We start from the raw sequence: 18,186 nt of genomic DNA on the forward strand, positions 1-18,186 counted from the left end.
ATCATTACAAGAACTGGCAAAAACTCCTGTGTTTGAACACTTCCTCCCACTTGTCCAATGCAAGATGTCATGGTCTGCTTTCTTTAAAAATGTCATCTTATTTTCTTTTGAAATTACACTGATTGTGGTTGGGAAGCACCAGGAAAGAAAAGAAAAGCTTGACATGCATCATCACCTCAAACTCTTCCTGCAAAACCTCACAAAGCTTTGCAGGATGCAACCTTTGACAGGCGGTTCCATTTGCATTGACACAGAAATGTGTATTTCTCTGCAAACTTTTATTTTTGATTGTTTTGAAGTCTTGCAGAAGTTGTGTTTTCTCTCTTTTGCCACTGGACAACAGCGGAATTACTTGCAGGTCAGCACCTGGCAGGAGATTTTGCAAAGACCAGCATCTCACCCCTCAAGCTGAAGGATGGACTCCGCAGCTGCTCATTAAAATGCCTTGCGTGTCCTTTGCATAGAAATTTATAAATGTTTGAGTCGATACTTATTCCCAAAGGTTCACTGGCGTGAACGAAAGAGAAGCAGCATCAGCTTAAGAATAAGAGCATCAATATCTGGATGCTTGTGAGCTGCAACAAACCACTCGGGCTTCATGAAGCACCTGCTGGCCTTGAATCATGAAGATTTCTGCAGCTGAAGACGTTTTTATGAGCTGATTATTAGCAGGATTTGGTGGAAACGCAAACAGCAACATTCGCCGAGGTGCCTATTTGTTTCTGCTGGCTCCTCGCAAAGGAAAGATGCCACCATGTGTGTGCATGACACTTTCCATCTACTGTTGCCACGGTAACAGTAGATGGAAAGTGTCAGGTGAATCATGAGTTGACTGGCCATTCACACTGTGTCTCTGGACCAGGTTGTGACCTCATTGAAGCCACTTGAGAAAAATGCGGGAGACCATCCAGCCCGGCAGCGTGAGGAAACGCAGCTTTTTTTAAACCGACTTTAACGTCCCGCTGGCTCTCATCCCTCGGCTGACACCTGAATCCACAGGCCCTACACTTAAAATTAGAGGGCAGCTGTCTTCTCCCGGATATTTTCCTGAGACAGATTCCTGAAATGTCGCGGACAGAATTATCCCGAGGCTGATGCGAAGAGGAGTGGGTAGACGTAAATATCTGTTTTAAAACGGTGTCACTGATACGACAGGTATGGAGGTTTGTTTGTTTGTGTTACGACATAAATCTGTCAAAGTGAAGGCGTCGCACTCATCCTCCTGTCTTGGAACATCTATTCTGGGGATGCTGTAAGAATCAGGGTTGCACAGAGGTCAGAGGTTATAGAAGTTGGGGACTGGAGGTTATAAATTATTCAAAGACTGCTCTGTTATGTGTTTTCTTTTTTAACCCATCATCCTAAAGCCTCTGCATTGATTACCAGAGAGTTTTTCATTTGATTTGAAGGTTTTTAAGTTTCAAATTACCCTACAAGTACTTTTGAACTCCCGGGTCCAGCGGTTCCTAAAGTTGGAGTCTGGGCTCCACAGGGGGTCACCAAGAGCTGCACGGGGGGGGGGGGGGGGGGGGGGGGGCTTGAGATGATTTCTAGTAATCAAAGTGAATATGTGAACATGAGCTGAAGCGTTTTCTTTAAGTCCTGAACTTTTTCATTTTTAAGCATGTTTGTATCTCAAACCAGAGATGTCTGATCACATGTGTTGACAACTGCTATTTTTGTGGGTCTAAAGCTGAAAAGTTTTGTGATTTTGTGGTGTGTCATGTTGATTTTACAATTGTTTCAAACCTAACGTCAAGTTTAATTTCCCTTTTAACAATGAAAACACACACAGACACCCCTTTCATCCCTGCATGACCAAATATCATTCAGTCACCTACAAAACAATGGAGGATGCTCTTGGAAGTAACAGATGGAGAGAACTCTCATTCATCTCATTCTGGGTTTCAACTGTACAAACATGGCGACAGGATGAGCGTGCGGTGTTTGATTAGACCTTGTGAGGATGTCGTTGCTGCTGGATTATTGATGCTTCTCTGCTGGGCTCATTTCTGGCTGTCTCAGAGGAGGAAAAGGTGAGCTTATTCACCTTCAGCCGGGATGACAGTCGGGTATGAATTACCTTTCCTCACTCTCCCCTGCTGACACCGCAGCTCATGACCAGCAGGGATACGCATTTCAATGTGAGAGGGAGGCAGCGGGAAAGCACAGGAAAGGAAAAAAAGAGAGAGGTGTGTGCAGAAATGTGTTTGTGCATGTGTGATTCTGGAAGGTGAATAAAACAGGATTAAAAGAAAAGAAGAGATAATAAAATAAAGGAGAAAAACTGGAGAGACGAGAGGAGAGGAGGGATGATATCCAGCGATTTGAAAATCAATAATCAAAAAGTCATATGAAAGAGGGAGATCGTTCCTCAACTAAATCCAATATGAAGCAGAAATCTGCTTATCCCTCACCTCCGGAGGTGACTGCCAACACCAATGCATTATGGGATTTAATTGCTGAAAAACGTGCACTCTGCTCCTTCAATACTCACAGAACAACCCCTGAGGTGTCGTCCTGCAGGTTAGAGTTCATATTTTAAATAATGCATCACATGCTTTAAAATATTGCTGGATAAATGCTTTGGACACAAAAGATGTGCTCATGCATGATCTCATGCAGAAACGTAAATGAAATTTCATTTTTATGCACATTTATGTGCCAATAATCAAGTTCAAAGAGTCTTAAGAGTAAGTTAGAGATTTTTAGTTCTTTTTAAGAACACATTTACCATGAGGTGTTGCATCTGCTCTTGCATGAAAAATGATTTTGAAATCTCAGCATTTGCTCCAGTATTATGCAAAAACAGCCAGACGTTCCTGTATTGTTTTAAGTGGTCTCGATCAATAGTTCTTTAGGCATTTGGGAAGCCTTCAAAAATGTTTTGAACATCGGCTGCTTTTTGAGTTTGGACACCTCCTCCTTAAAGAGCTAAGAGGTATAGCTGACTCATGACTTGATTATATTTCCCAGAACTGAAAATAACTGGGAATCCCCCAGTGGAACAGCTGAAGGACATCATGGAGTCAAGAAGACCTGCTGGACCCTCCACAAAGAACCTTGACAAACCAATTTTGAGTAAATCTGGACGAATTTGAACCCATTTGACTATTTTTGCTCCTATTTGCTGCAGTTGTTTTTGCATCAAGCTTTTTGCTATTGAGTTTGCACCCCCCTCCAGTATAATCAGTAAGTGCATCACCAGCCATCCACTTTGGACATGAGTCAAACTTCTTTTTGTGTGAAGGAAAGTCCAAGCTCAACAAAACCAGTAATGACTGAACATAATTAACCAAATGGATGCACAGGGAGCAGTTCTCACACAATGCTGACTCTGATGAGCTTAGCTATAGACTTTTTTTGTTGTTTAATTTAATAAAAGTTCTAAAATAATCAAATGCGGCAAATCAGGAAATCATGTGTCGCTTTTGATGAAATCTCAGAGTCAAATCAGGTAGCTTGAACCCACCTTGGAGAGTGGACTACATATTGACGACTTTCTGTCTGTGCAGAGGCCTAATGAGGTTGTAATCACTAATCTGAGTTAATAACAGACTAACAACATAATTAGGAGCAGACTGTGAGGCAGAGAAATGACCAGATGCTCTGATACGTCTCTGCGGTAAATGTTGGATGCTTATTAACAACAGCTGCACAAAAATAAATAAAAAAAATAGTTTTCTAATGCTTACAGTTGAATTTGTGTAAACAAATGATCTTTTTCATGTTTAATTTTGTTAGATTTTTTATCATTTCAACTTCAGAGTCAATCGTGTCCTATACACTGCCGACACTCGGCATGAGACGATGGAGCTTGCCGATGGCTCTGAGCCATTTTTAACCTCCTCCGCTCTCGTATAACCCACTCACCATATGAGCCTCCTTCAAGGGTAATGAGGGAGCAAACTGCTGACTTCCTCTGTCTGGACAACAGGTTTACAGGACACAGATTTTAATCACAGACAAAATTCAACTTGGAGCTTTTTACACTGGGTGGGCTGTGTGTGTGTGTGTGCGCGCGCGTGTGTGCAATTTAAGTACTGGGCACAAGGATAAGAGAATGACTTGTAGAAAGATTGGATGAAGGACTACAATTTTCTCAAATTTATGTGTTACCAAAAGTTCAGAGTATACATAAAAAAATAACATGTTTCATGCAATTATATATAAAAATGTCAGTGTTGAGATCAGTTTTTGCTCATCTGTAATGACAGAGGTTGAAAGTGGCTTCATGATTTGTTCAGGTGGATTTAAATGCAAATGATATGTCATGCACACGTTGTCGAATGTAAATTCATAACATTTACTTCAGGTAAACTTAACAACAAAGGGTTGACAGGAAAAAGGTGGAGAACTTTGTCTGGAGTGAGTCTCTGCTTATCTTGGGGTTTTGTTTCTGAGCGATGGAGCCAGAGCATGAGATCTTTGTATCTATAGAGCTGGAAGATGAAGCTCTAGATTTTCTGGTCCACCTACATTCTGACCCTCAGCTTGTCACAAGATTTGGATCCTCATGACCCAATATAAACTATCTCTTGGATACTTGCAGTTAAAAAGCATTCTCCATTGAGGAGGCCTTTAAATGACGTGAGGGGCTTTATCGTACAAAGAGGGACTTGGGAGGGGGGCTCCTCCTCATCAAACAAGTAATCTGAGGTGAGCTGGACATCTAAACTTCCAGAGTGAATTGATGACAAGGCACCCTGAATCTGAACCACTTCAGCTGACTCTTTTTGATAGGAAGGAGCAGCTACTCCACTCTGAGCTCCTCACCTTATCTCTAAGGTCGGCCACCTTAGTAAGGCTGATCATTTCATCCTGTGATCCCGATGTTCTGCTCTAGACCCAAATCGTGTTACTGTAGATGGGAACTGGGACATAAACATCCATCCTTTCTTTATACCCGCTTGTCCATGCAAGTAGCGGGGGAGCTGGTGCCTATCTCCAGCAATCTCGGGGCAAACAGGCATGATACACCCTGGAGTGCACTGCTCCACTGTGCAGCCTGGAACATAAACAGACCAGTTAATTTGAGAGCTTTGCTCTTCGGCTCAGTTCCTTCATCACAACAGATGAAACTGAAACTGAAGCTCCTATCCATCCGTCCATCACTGGCTCCATCATTATTTGTGCACAAGATGCCAGTAACCTCTTTGCTTGAGGCGGACCTCCCCCAACGTAAAGGGGTGTTCCACCTTTTTAATGACCATGATTACATAAAGTGATGTTTTCAAACAGGGACATTTTTAAGTGATGATTTGATTAAACTCACTAACAAACCAGACTGTCTGAAAAGTCCACAGTTCTGGACTATTGAGAATGTTTAATTCAATTCAGTTCTGTTTATTTACAAAGCGCCAAATCACAAAAAGAGTCGTCTCAAGGCACGTCACAAAGTAAACATTCCAATACAGTTCAGTTCATTAAGCCAATGAGTAAAAGGTTTCCTACATAAAGAACCCAGCAAGTGTCAGAGTCTTTGCAGCAATCCTCATACTAAGCAAGCACGTAGCGATAGTGGAGAGGAAAATTCCCTTTTAACAGGAAGACCTCCAGGATCCTGGCTCAGTATAAGCAGCCATCCACCACGACTCACTGGGGATCGAGAAGACAGAGCAGACACACACACACACACACACACACACACACACACACACCTAAACACACATATATACCAAGTAGTGTTTCTATCGCTTCATTGTGATTTCTAAGAGAAAAACTTTATTGTTTTTATCTGAGGCAATCTATAATTAATTCAACAGGTGAACTAGTAGTAGCACATTCTATGTCAAGGAGAGTAAAATGTTATGATCAGGAGAGGCAGAATGTTAAGTGGTTAGCAGCAGTGATGGCTGACACACTGCTGCAATTTTTAGCAACAATAAGCATTTATTTAACTTTTACAATTAAATGAAGGGAAATGTGCTTATTTTCTAGTGTTTACCATGTTTTTTTTAATTAATTAAAAAAATCTGTTCACATCTGGGGACTGAATCGTCTAATATTTTGTTTTCAATTCAACTGGATTTGCAAAGTCCTGAGAAGAGTAAGCTCAGATTGCTCTGTTGGTATGACGGTACAGCCTCAGAAACAAACTTACTCGTTTATGTAAAAGTATCTGCTTGTGAAACACTAGTTTGCGTCATAAAGACACACAATTGTTGCTTTAGCCTCATTTACATTTGAACAGTCCAACTTCACAATGTCCAACATGTCCAAATTCATCAGCTGCCATCCCCAAGGCGTTTAATTTCCAGAGCTCAAAACAAGAGTCTCCGGGGAGCCCAGAGACCTTGCCTATCACAAATGACTGATTGGACGTGTTGTGACAGCCTCGACAGAGCCCTCCCCCCTCCCCAAACCCTCTCAGGCAATAAAGCCAAGGAGGTGAGAGTTTGTCACTGCACTGACCCCTGCTACAAACCCTCCCAATCATGTGTCAGAGGTGACCTTCTGTGGGGTTCAGGGGCCAAGCTCTTAAAAATGAAAACATCAGACTCGTGGCACCCAAACACTCCTCAGAGCTACCCATCTGGAATCCAACACACACACACACACACACACACACACACACACACACACACGGGTGGCAAATAGTTACTTTAGGCATCTATTCAGTTGATTAGATTAAATTAAAATGTCTAACACCTGACATTGTTGAACCAACTAAAGCACAGCTCTGATTAATATGGATGTGTGTCAGTGTGATGACTGGCAGCTAAATCTGCAGGATCCTTCAACCCTGCGGAGAGGACTGAAGTGTTCTGAGAGGTTACCACACCTCCGTGCCTGATTCACTCCTAACGTGTGTTTCACTCTGTAACAACTCACGCTGAGGCACATAAAAACACTAAAGAGCACAGAAAAGCACTGGATGTTGGAAAAGTGCTTTAAGAGATTTAAATAAAGCTTTACATTCATGCATTTTACCTGAAACTTGCACTGCATCAATATGCAAAGAAAACAGATAAATAAAGCTGAACATGGTTACCTTCAATATTTAAAGAAGACACGACTCTGATGAATGAGGGTTTATTTAAAAACAGTGAGTGCATTAATTCATAGAGTGAGTGCAGACAGAGAAAGAGCAGGAATGACAGCTTCAGTGGGGAGATAAATGAGATTTGCTTAAGTTGAAGAGAATCAATCATCATTGGCGTGTTATAAAATATCCTTCTGAAAACTAAGTGAGTTGGACAATGAAAGGAGCATAACTGCACATCCACACCCAGGGGTTTTAATTTTTTCATCTGAAAGATTTGGATAAACTTCCAAAGTGAGATTTCATTTCCCCCTGGTCGTAGATTGAAGACGTCCACGCTCAGACAGATAAAGATAAAAGTCCAGCTCTGGATGAAGTTGATATTCCAACAAAAATGTTCTCTAAAAGTTGAGTATTTTCATTTATGAGGTAAAAAGTATTAAGATTTAACTCACACACACACACACACACACACACACACACACACTCACACATTGATTTAGCTATAGATAGAATAAAAGTTCAGGCGTGTTGGCGTGCATGGCTATAATCCTCTGAAATAACTTTTCTGAGCTCTTCCCATGGGCCATTAAATGCTCAATCGTCTTTTCTAAAGTAAGCTTCGCCTTTGTAAAAGACACTTCAAATATTTTGGTCCGTACACATCATTAAAATAAAATCATGTAGGAAGTCATTATGTAAAGCTTCAGGGGCTCCAAACATTTTATCTTCTGGGACTTCCAGCAAAATATGAGCTTTTCAAAAGAAAACTAGGAGAATTTATGGTGTCTTTGCCTCTTTTGGGAGGTACGTGAAAGCAGTAGTTTTGCAGTCTAGACTCTAGACAGGAAGGAGAATATTTAATCTTATGTGTTTAATGGTCACTTTACCTTGATTCCCTTGATAACAATCTTTTTAATGCTCTGTTTGCTGCCAACCGCCTTGAGTGCAGCCCACATTAATGTCTCTGATAAAGTGATTACTGCAGTTTAACTCCCACTGCATCCGTCTGCTTCACAAACCAAGACACACAGGCAGAAAGAGGAAGAAATGGATGCTTTAATACTGTTACCAGCCACTGGGCATTTGTACATTTTGACAGTTGTTATAATGTGAAGTAATATCTATTAAATTAAATCAATGGCTGCAGGCTGAAGAAGTAATTTCATTGGTTGGGTAATATAAAAGATGGAAGTGCTGATATGTTTTGTTTTAGTTTATGACACATTTTAATCTGTACAAGTATAAAAAAAAATTCTAACAATTTTAAGGTGTCAGATGTTGTCAAACGAAATCCAGAAGCCATAAAAATTGATTTTCATTCATATAAACAGAAAATTTCACATTTCAGAAACTGTAATCTGCTTTAAATAAAAATATTTCATTTGTTGTCTAGAGTCAACGTCCAGTTAAGTGAATAGAGTACTAGTTTCTGTGCAAAGAAAACTTTTTAAAGTCATAAATGTCTGACTGTAATTCTGTTATATGGAGAATATGTACAGATTTCATGCATGTCCTGTTTACAGCATGCAGTAAAAGAAAACCTGACTAATAATACCAGGAAAGTCTCAGAAAAGGGATGTTTATAAAACAATCTGAGTGATTTGGGGTCATTTTAAAATTGGTTAATTTTAATTAATTAAAACTGTTTAAAATGATTGTTTTTATTTTATTTCCTTGTCCCTTGTGTGACGTGCTTTATTTTACTTCGGGTTGGGTTTTATTTGGCTATAAAGTAATGATTTGATCATTTACACATATGCTTCATGATTTATTCAGCCTCTGTTGACCTTTTCAAACATTTATTCTGTTTGATCAGACCAAAAATCCCCCTCAGAGCCACCTCTACCTCCATCTGACTCTCAAAATCAGTCAAAAAACTTCCATTTTTGTAAAAACTTACAACTTACAATATGGTGTCGCCCAGAGACTTAGACCCACTCCATGTATTTAACAGATTTGTATGAAACTGGCAATATTTTTCAAAAACTGGGCATTTTTTAATTCATTTACTACAACATTTTGATGGATATTTCCAGAGATTAATGGCAAAAACTACACAGTGTCACTTTAAGTAAATATGATTGGATGTAGAGAACAGGTCTGAATTTGTTTTTATTTTTTATTTTCAGAAGAGCCAATCACTTGTCATGCATGTGTTAAAGCATGCACACATGCACATATGCACACACAAACACACACACACACACACACACACACACACACACACACACACACACACACACACACACACACACAGAGAGAGAGATATTATTATCTAATGGTCCAGAACCCATGTTAGTCCCGACCTGAAGGGAACCAGAGGACATTCTTCTATATTCATGAGCTATCATGGTGTTACCTCTCCAGTATATAAAATATTTAACCAGTAAATATCAATGCTTCAGATGTGGAAATATGAAATGGGTCCCACTTTTTAAAACTCTGTGATCCACTTTTACATAAAAATCTCAGAGAGAGATGTTGAAAAGCTGCAATTAAGCACAGAAATCCGAACAGCTTCCTCTCAATTAGGTGAGATGTTCTGGAGGAAGTGACACTCATCTGAAAACTCACTGATGTCTCTCACCTCTTAAGTCTTTTTACTGCCTGCTGTTATTCTCCAGAGAAACAATGACCATTGCCTCGATCTTTTCCCCAGAGTGTTGGACATCTGTGACCACTTCATGTGTTGCCAACTGCAGACAAACAAGGCTTTGTGTTTCCTTTCTGCTGCGGCCCTGAAGTCCACAGATTGTCCCTGTTTATAGGCCCGCCACCTCATCGCAGCACATTTACAAGAGATGATTGGTGCTGCTGGACAGTGGTCAGGTCTAATAGTTGGGCATTTTTATTCATATTTCACTGCAAAACAAACTCATGCTTAACTGTTAAAAGAATTTGACAGACATTTAGCACATTTCTCAGATTTGCAGTGAAATATTTGCGACATATTTAGATGAGTATAAGCCACATCACCGCAGATCAGTGTTGTGCAAATTTAGCAATGTAGACGTGCCTCAGTAGCTCTTAACTCATTGCATCTTCTTCTCCTCAGGGGAGCCGTTTATGTCGGAGAGTGTTGATTAAAATGTAGGCTCCAATTTGCAATTCAAGGAATTGCTTTTCTCACATTGTTGTGTTGCTATAGGAGGAGAGTGTGGTGAAATGATCAGTGATGATAGCTACCTGCTTCTTGCACTGTATTTCTTGAATTACAGGCCCTTGCTGAGAGTAAGCTAGGGCAGTGTATTTTAGGTTCTTCAGTGAAGATTCTTTGGTTAAGATTAGGGTTAGTGATCCGCACAGTGTCCTGTCTCCAACTTTAGGAAACACTAGTAAGTGGAAGAGCGTGCATTTAAGATTTTCAGATTGTATGATTCAATTTGAACCTGAAACACACGAAAAGCATAAACTAATTGTCACATTTTGACAAATTAATGTTTCTGATATGGGCCTTTTAAATAAATTACCACACTACACCTGTGTTTATCACACATATTGCAAGTTGTATTTTACAGATACACAGTTAAATGTGAACCTTGTTTTGTGAGTTTATTTTTGTGACGTTTTATAATTTAATCAACCTTAAACTTTACTATTATAGCGGAATGTCTGAGAGGCATTTGGCACGAGCCCTGGGTCTCCGTTCAGCCGTCTGCGTAAATAGATGCATGATCCCACAATAACAGCACTGACGTCACTTGCTACCGTCGTACACGTGCTACCTTCAGGTTCGCAACTTCAGCTCCGATTTTGGACCATTGAGAGGTATAAGTGCCCTGAAAAAAATAAGCAAAAGCAGTTGCCTCGGGGATTAAATAATATAGAGTACTTTCTTGATAGGCAGATTAAAAGAAAAATGAAATTTAAAAAAGCATTCAATGTAATTAAGGGTTTTAATATTAAATAACGTTTTTTCATTGTTTGTGTATAGGAATTATTGTCTAAATTGAATGATTTTGCTATTTTTGCTCTGCAAAACTCTTCATTGCTCGATATATAATTGTATAATGGATGTGTGTAATAAAAAATTGGACTCTGAGTTATCTAACATGTTTCTGTTGACATTTGCAGAAAATTTTTTAAACATGACTGAAAAACAAATATATCATAAACATTATCCTGTTAACTCGCAATCAAACGTTTTACTTTAACTGCAATATTCAGTGCACCTGACTGGTCGACCTCATTTCCGACGGTCCTTGAACGCACCAGACTCCGGGAGCAGCACTGATTGAAGAGAGCACGGCCATCTTAGAGCTGCCGTGGTAACCGACACTCATCTTCTGGATTTTATTCTTCTTAGGAAAACACTCCGCCTGACTGACGAAGGCAGAAGAAGGCTCTGTTTGATTTCGCCGCGGTTAAACTCGAAGTCGGGATGCGGTTCCGAGAGGAAAAACGATTTGCATCCGCTGTCGGACTGGTCCTCGGACTATTATGTGCGGTGGAGGCAGCTAAAGGTAACTAAGCTGGGATTTGTGTCCCGCTGCGTCTTCTTGTCTGTCTGTCTGTGCGTGTCTGACATGTTTATTTGCGCTTTGTAAACATTCAGACTGGAACTGCTTCTTTTTGGGAGCTGAAGGTTTAAAAGAGGAAGCTTTTTTCTGGGCTGGGATGAGGAGACCTGTTCAGGGATGGTCAGCCCGGTCTCGAGCCGCAGCGGATGGATGTAGGAGTATCTCGCCGGTAGCAAGTGCATCTCGCGATGCTTTATCTAGTTTATCCTAAAATAAGTAAAAATAACCACACACTTCTACCCTACGCTTATTAACCATGTATAACCCGTAATCCTTCATCTGTTTTGTACTTCAGAGAGAATATCAAGGTTACGACTCGAGCCCCATCTGTCATTTTCTTTTGTGTCTCTGTTTAGATCTTTTATTTTAATTTTCGGGGCCTCTTTTATTAAACATTAAAGCCTTCCCTCATCCTCTGCAGAGCTGATAAATAATTTTAATATTTCTGTTTCTGATACTCCCTGTACCTGTCCTGTGTATCAGTGACGTTATTTCTCATTTAACTTGTTTAATCAATATATCTAGCTAACATGTACAATTGAATTTAATGAAACGCAGGTTTATGTTAGTTCAGGTGCTGATTTTTGGGTTTGGCAGCGCACTGGTCGCACCAGGATGGAGACCGCTTAACTACGCATTGCAGATCCTCTTCACGTGTCCTTGGCTTGTCGGTGGATTTAAATATTTATACGCTGTGAAGCAAAAATCTCCATGTGGATCTGCACCTTCTTATGACTGGAAACCGTAGAAGAAGTCAGCGTGATTCTGGTCCCTTCTTTTTGCAGCATGTCTTTATTTGCTGCAGGGCGGTCTGCCTTCCTCCTCCCTTCACAGCTGCACCCCCACCACTGTATGCATTTATAGACTATTTAAACCTTAAAGTCAATACACTGACTCTCCACACCTGATCCAGGGTGTGTAAAGGCAGGTGCATGTTAGTCACTACAGGTCTTATCAGCAAGTCTGGACAGCAACAGGCCCAGAGTGTGGTGTTGCTGTATTTGAATGCTACACCCATTTTAAACCCCATGAACAAACTTCATATAGGTGCACATAAAAGTCTGCATAAGGGCCTTTTTTTTATCTTTGCCACATTTTCCTGAGCAGTAACTTCATTCCTTGTTCATCAGTCAAAACGGCAAATATCAGCTGGAAGGTTTGTGAACGTGGCGTGTTTATGATAAAGCATGGTGTGCAAAGTGCACCTGCTGCCTTTCCAGCTCTTATCAGGAAAGAAAAGCTGTGAAAGCAACACGAGCTGGTCTTTCATTAACCAAAGGTTACCTGTCTGTTTTGTGCTCCACATCCTAGTTTGTTGTCTGTTTTTTTTATTGCCAGCTATCTGGGCAGAAAACGGGGAAGCTGAATAATCCCAAAAGGATTTTCATCTTCTTGAATGCTCCAGTTTAGATGTTTACACATGATTCTTCATGTCATCAGGTTGAGATAAAACGTTGCAATGATTTAATTCACTGCTATTAAGAAAAAGCAGGAGTAAAAATGAAATATGGCTCTCTAATGATTTGGAAGAGACGTTTTTAGTGTTTATCTCGTGTTCATTATGGTGCTAACTCGTTTTCCACAGGTGTCAACCCATAAAATTTATTTGGTTTTCTGTAATCACGCACAGCTGCTGGGTGTTCCCGTGTTGTCGAGTCAAACATTAGGTCTGCGGAGATGCATGGTTTTCCTCTGCACACACAATCAGACAAAGAGAAGTCGGGCTGCTGGGAAGTTTCTTGGCTCATTCATCATTGAATTAAGTTAATTCTAGTCAAACAAATTGGACACCCTGCTTTGTGTGGCGTTAACATATGCGCTGTCTTCTCGCATAGCTGTGGCCTTTTACAGGCACAAGGGTTTACTCTCAGATCTCCACGTCTGTGCTGGAGGAACCAAACATCGATCAGCTCCTAATTACATGTTAGTTATAGCTCTGTCAGGTCAATCATTTTCATTTAAAATAGAATCTATTGGTCAGCCTTGTGTGTTTTATGTGACGAGTATTCTTAATTTATCGAAAAAACTAGATCATTTAATTTTCTTGTTTTGTGCAAATTTCTTTAATCTTATTACTTCAATTAATTTTTATTGCTAAATACAAACTTAATTTTGAAAATAATATTGGCTGGAGTCTCTTTTCTGGCTTATGTAACGCTCTGATCCCCAATCTAATTAGAAATATAATGACAGGAACAACAACACAAAAAAATAAGCCTCCTGAGGATCATGGATGCTCATATTTCTGTTGTGTTGCACAGATTATCATTTATGCTCAATTCCAGCCTTCAGGCAAACGCTGATCATCTTGCTGTGTTGTGGCCATTAGATATGTGAATGAACATGGCTGACAACAACCACATTGTTTGCCTCTTCCTTCCAGCTCTAGTGACATGTGTTATTTGCTGTTATGTCGGGTTGGTTTACATACTTTTTTTCTCTGGTGTGACACAAAGTCAGGTCAACACAACAATAGTTTACAAAAACACTTTTAAGATACTTTGTGATTCATGCCGTAAATCGATAGAATACATCAGCTGTTGTTTTTGTGCAGATTATTTTATAACTTTGAACAACTTCTGCTCAGGAAAAATAATAAAAGCAGGTAATTTTTTCATGATCTAAACCTCCTTGGACCTTCTTGACAACATTGTTAAATGATCAGAAAGAGTGTAACTTGGGAGCAACTACATTCATGTTCATGTTTAAAGCCCGGTTCACTCTTTTTATTTTTTCATCCATCGTAGATAAATGAACATGAGCATAATTTGCAGGTCTGTGGCTGGCCCACTACTTATCAAGACCCCTCACAATTAAATTAAGCTTTAGACATTCTTCAAACAGTCAGATAGTCTTCGTCTGCAATTGCCCAATGAAAATACACCCAGGGAGTGACTCAAAAAAAAAAACAATGACGAGAGTCCAAAGGCGAAGTAGCAATATCCACATTAGCAACAACACAATAAGCTGGTATCTGTTGAAAAGAATAATGCAATAAAAATGGGTTTTGGCATCAAAAGTATGTTTTTTGTTATTATTAATAAAAACTGATAAAATACAGTAGTGATGGATATCAGGGCGGGTTTCAGCCCGTTTTTCTCTGGAAGTCAGTTGTGAATTTGTTCAGATATCGTTAAACATCATCATCCCAAGTGGGACAATAAAAGCAGGATATTAATTTTGATGTTGCTTCTGTGCAGACTGATAAGGACCATTACCGTACATCTTTCTCTGGATTGCTCTGAGTTTATTTGCCCAGTGTGTTCTCAGCTCCCACAAGTCAAGACTCACATTCTTCCCAGTATTTACTGAAGGATTTCTCAGAGTTTAGATTTTGACAGGAGGGATCACATCTCAGGCCCCTGAAGAATGTGCGTATGAGATAATCCCCAAGTGCTAAGATGCTAAAGCATCTTGATTTGATAATTTTCCTCTCAGGTTATGGAGAGGAAAATTGGTGGAATAAATTTGGGTCGCTGGTGACTTTCCTCTCCTTGGTGCCTTTTATGAGCTGAATGGAGTCGGTGAACTGTTAAGAAAGGGTCACTCAGTTGTGAATATTAAGTTGGCAAGACCACTGGGAAGTTGTGTCAGTCACAAAGAACGGGAGTATGCATTTAGTTTATCACTTGGTCATTGTGTTCAGGAACTAGATGTGCAGATCAGCCTGTTTTACTGTATAAATACACATATTGTTATAGTAAAATATAATATTAAAGCAGAACACCATATCTTATGAAGGAATAGCTCATAAGAGAGGTTACATTGTATTTTTTTTATTGAAAATTTCAGCTCCCTGGTTATCTAGGCTTCTCTCCTGTGTGGCTTTGCTTCCAGGTGAAAGCAGAGCCATTCTTGTTTGGGTGTGCTCACATTAAAATTCAAGTTCCATGGGAAACGGGTAACTGGAGAGCACACTACCTGCAGCAGGTCAGCTACACCCCAGCATCTGTTTAGAGCTTCATCGTCTCACTCTTGCCTGTTCGTTCTCACTAGAGCTTTTGTGCAGCTCACACAGAGAGGTGATTGAGTTGCGTTCGAAGCTCTGAAGCTCCCAACCCCCTCTTCAGAGGGCTGCTGTGGTCGTCCAGGGTGTGTTCGCACTGTTGGGCGGTCGCGGCTGCATGGAGGACAAACAAATGTTGTTGCCTGGCAGGGGAACTGAGAGGCTCTCCTGTGTGAGTCTGGTTCTTTGGGATTCAGGCCTCTGAAGCTCAAGCTCACTTTACAGCTCTTTTGGGTCTCTGAAAACAGTCTCCACTCTGATGGAAGTGGCTTGCATCAACAAACCCAAAGTTTGCTAAGCAAGACAAACAGAGAAGTGTGCCTACTGTTTCAGGCCGTTAGCAGATTGTCAATTGATTATTCCTGGTGCACCTATCAGCATAATGGAAGTCATTCCTTGACTCGGATTTGCCTGCATCACATTCCTTCACCTATTTGGCTGCAGTGTTTATTTGTCTTTGCTGAGGACCTAAAGCTGCTTTCTAAGGTGTCATGAAGACACCTTGCAGTTGTTTCTGAATGCACAAGTCATGCAGTTTATCAGTGATTCTGTTTTAAAAGACTGATCTGTTAAAAATGTTTCAAACTGGGCTTTTATTCTTTGAGCACAGATAAACGCTTCCTCTTCAGTGTGCCACTACAGCTAATAAAACAAGTCTGAACAGCCAGGCAACACAGAGGCTTTATTTAGTCTCAAACAACAAGAGCGTCAGCCTACACTGGAGAGCATGCTTCTTCTAACGCTGCCCTTAATGAACATGTTTTACTCCTAATTATTCTTATGTTTAGAAATACAATTAATCAAACATTTTCTTCAGCGTAAATTGAAATTTAATCCCATGCACTAACTGCTTATTATGAATTATGCTACATAGGTGCATGTTTTATTTGGCTTTTGAGGGATTGCAGTTCAAACCTGTCTGCTGCCACTGATGTGTTGTAACATAAAACATAGCTGAGGTGCTAAATGCTGGGAGATGACCAGCCTTGTGGGGAGTGGGTCTCAGCTTCACGTTTGATCTGATCAAAGAAAATCTTTTATAGCCTACTGGCTGTAAAATTTGAGTGAAATCAATGAAGCAGAGCTCCACACAGTGCTGCAGGCGTGACACGTGACTGCAGCATCATCATTACACAACAAACCCTTTGAGGTTTCCTGATATTATAAGTCTTCATCTGATAATCACAGGCCACTGCTACAATATGAACAGCTTTATTATTTCTCCAGAGAAAACAAAAGCCTGCATGCAGACTTGCATCATGTTTCTGGAGAATTAGAAGGGGTCACTGAGTATATAAAACAAGCGGAAGGCTACAAAACGATTGGGGGCTGCTGTGCATGTAGTACAATTTGGGTTTTTATGAAATTTTGAGCTCCAAAAAACAGCCAAGTATTTTATCACATCCCGTTTTCTGAGCATGCTTTTATTTTGCAGTATCTTATGAGTAAAAATAGAAAAAATATGGCAGAATGAGGGCAAAACACATTGAGATAGTGTGATGTGCATCATTTTTAAGTTTCTTTTAGGGAAATTGTAAAAATATTGAGAGGTACCACAGCAGTTCTACTGATGTTGAGTCGTTGGACTGATGACCTTTTGAATCTCAATATTACCAAGACCGATTGTGACTTTAACGTTCTCACAGGAAGTGTTTGACATTGTTTACAGGTCAGACCGTATAGGTCAGGCTTCAGTAAAAGAGCAAAGCAGCTTTAATGGTGCTAGTCTGTTCAGTGGGTGACCATTTTGACAAAACAGAAGATTTATAAAAAATTAAAAAAAGAACTTATGTTTTGCCTAAATGTGGTTACCACATATTTTTGGTTTATTCCTGATGCAAGGTAAACACCAACACATCTGAAATTGCAGCAATTTCATTGTAACAGGGACTTATTTGCTCAGATCTGCTTGATAGTCTTTCTTTCACACTAAATTATAGTTGCATATGAATTGAAGCAGACTGGTTTATAACATTTGTTTTGCAGCACCTTAACAACCTTCTCTTGTATGAAACAGCGCCCAGGGCAGGTGGCAGAGCTGATCCTTAGATGGTTTGGCACACTCTCTTAAGTCATTTTATCCTTGTCCTCCTTTGAAAGAAGTTACCTGAGCATCCCTTCGTCTTGTCCAAAATATTCTCCATCCTGTAATCAGTTTTGTTTATGGGCATCGTGGATATAAAGCTAAAGCTGATGGCAGGCTGTGTTTACTTTTATTATTGTGTTATCATTCTATGTCTCCCCAAACACACACATTAAAAACAGCAGGTGCCTTCTTTGTTTACTTGGATAATTCTTATTTGACCTTGTGAGTGAATGAAGTAGCACTCCATTAAGGGATTAAATGTTATTGGCTTTGTTTGCTGTGTAACAAGATTGCATTCCACTGTGCTCAGTAGCCCACCATCTGCACTTAGCCACAGCTTGATATGTTAGTCTGAACCCAGACAGCTTCTACAATCATTTCTCAGAGGCATCTTAAAGGTGCAGTATGTAAGAATATAGTGATAATTTTACAGTGAGAAAATCCCAAAAGAGTCTGATGTTTAAGTCATTCTGGAAGGAAGGTTATACTGAAAAATATTTCATATCCAGCTGGCGGCGGAGATTGTCAGTTTTTCACCTTTTAGTACAAAGGAAGGAGGGACATAACTAATTCCTGCGAGCAAATA

The 18,186-nt window shown here is 40.0% G+C and overlaps 1 protein-coding gene across 4 annotated transcripts in view; it reads left to right on the top strand.

The window, feature by feature from the left end:
* The first annotated feature begins 11,186 nt into the window (after nucleotides 1-11,186).
* The window catches only part of clstn1 (calsyntenin 1), a 29,559-nt gene continuing 22,559 nt past the window's right edge, over nucleotides 11,187-18,186 (top strand). For all 4 annotated transcript variants that reach the window (XM_015967665.3, XM_054745837.2, XM_054745835.2 and 1 more), the window contains exon 1: nucleotides 11,187-11,451. In XM_015967665.3, coding sequence (XP_015823151.3) covers nucleotides 11,370-11,451 — 82 coding nt within the window. In that variant the 5' untranslated portion in view covers nucleotides 11,187-11,369. The remainder of the gene's footprint in view (nucleotides 11,452-18,186) is intronic.

This window comes from Nothobranchius furzeri, chromosome 15, assembly GCF_043380555.1.
Source record: "Nothobranchius furzeri strain GRZ-AD chromosome 15, NfurGRZ-RIMD1, whole genome shotgun sequence".
Lineage (NCBI taxonomy): Eukaryota > Metazoa > Chordata > Actinopteri > Cyprinodontiformes > Nothobranchiidae > Nothobranchius > Nothobranchius furzeri.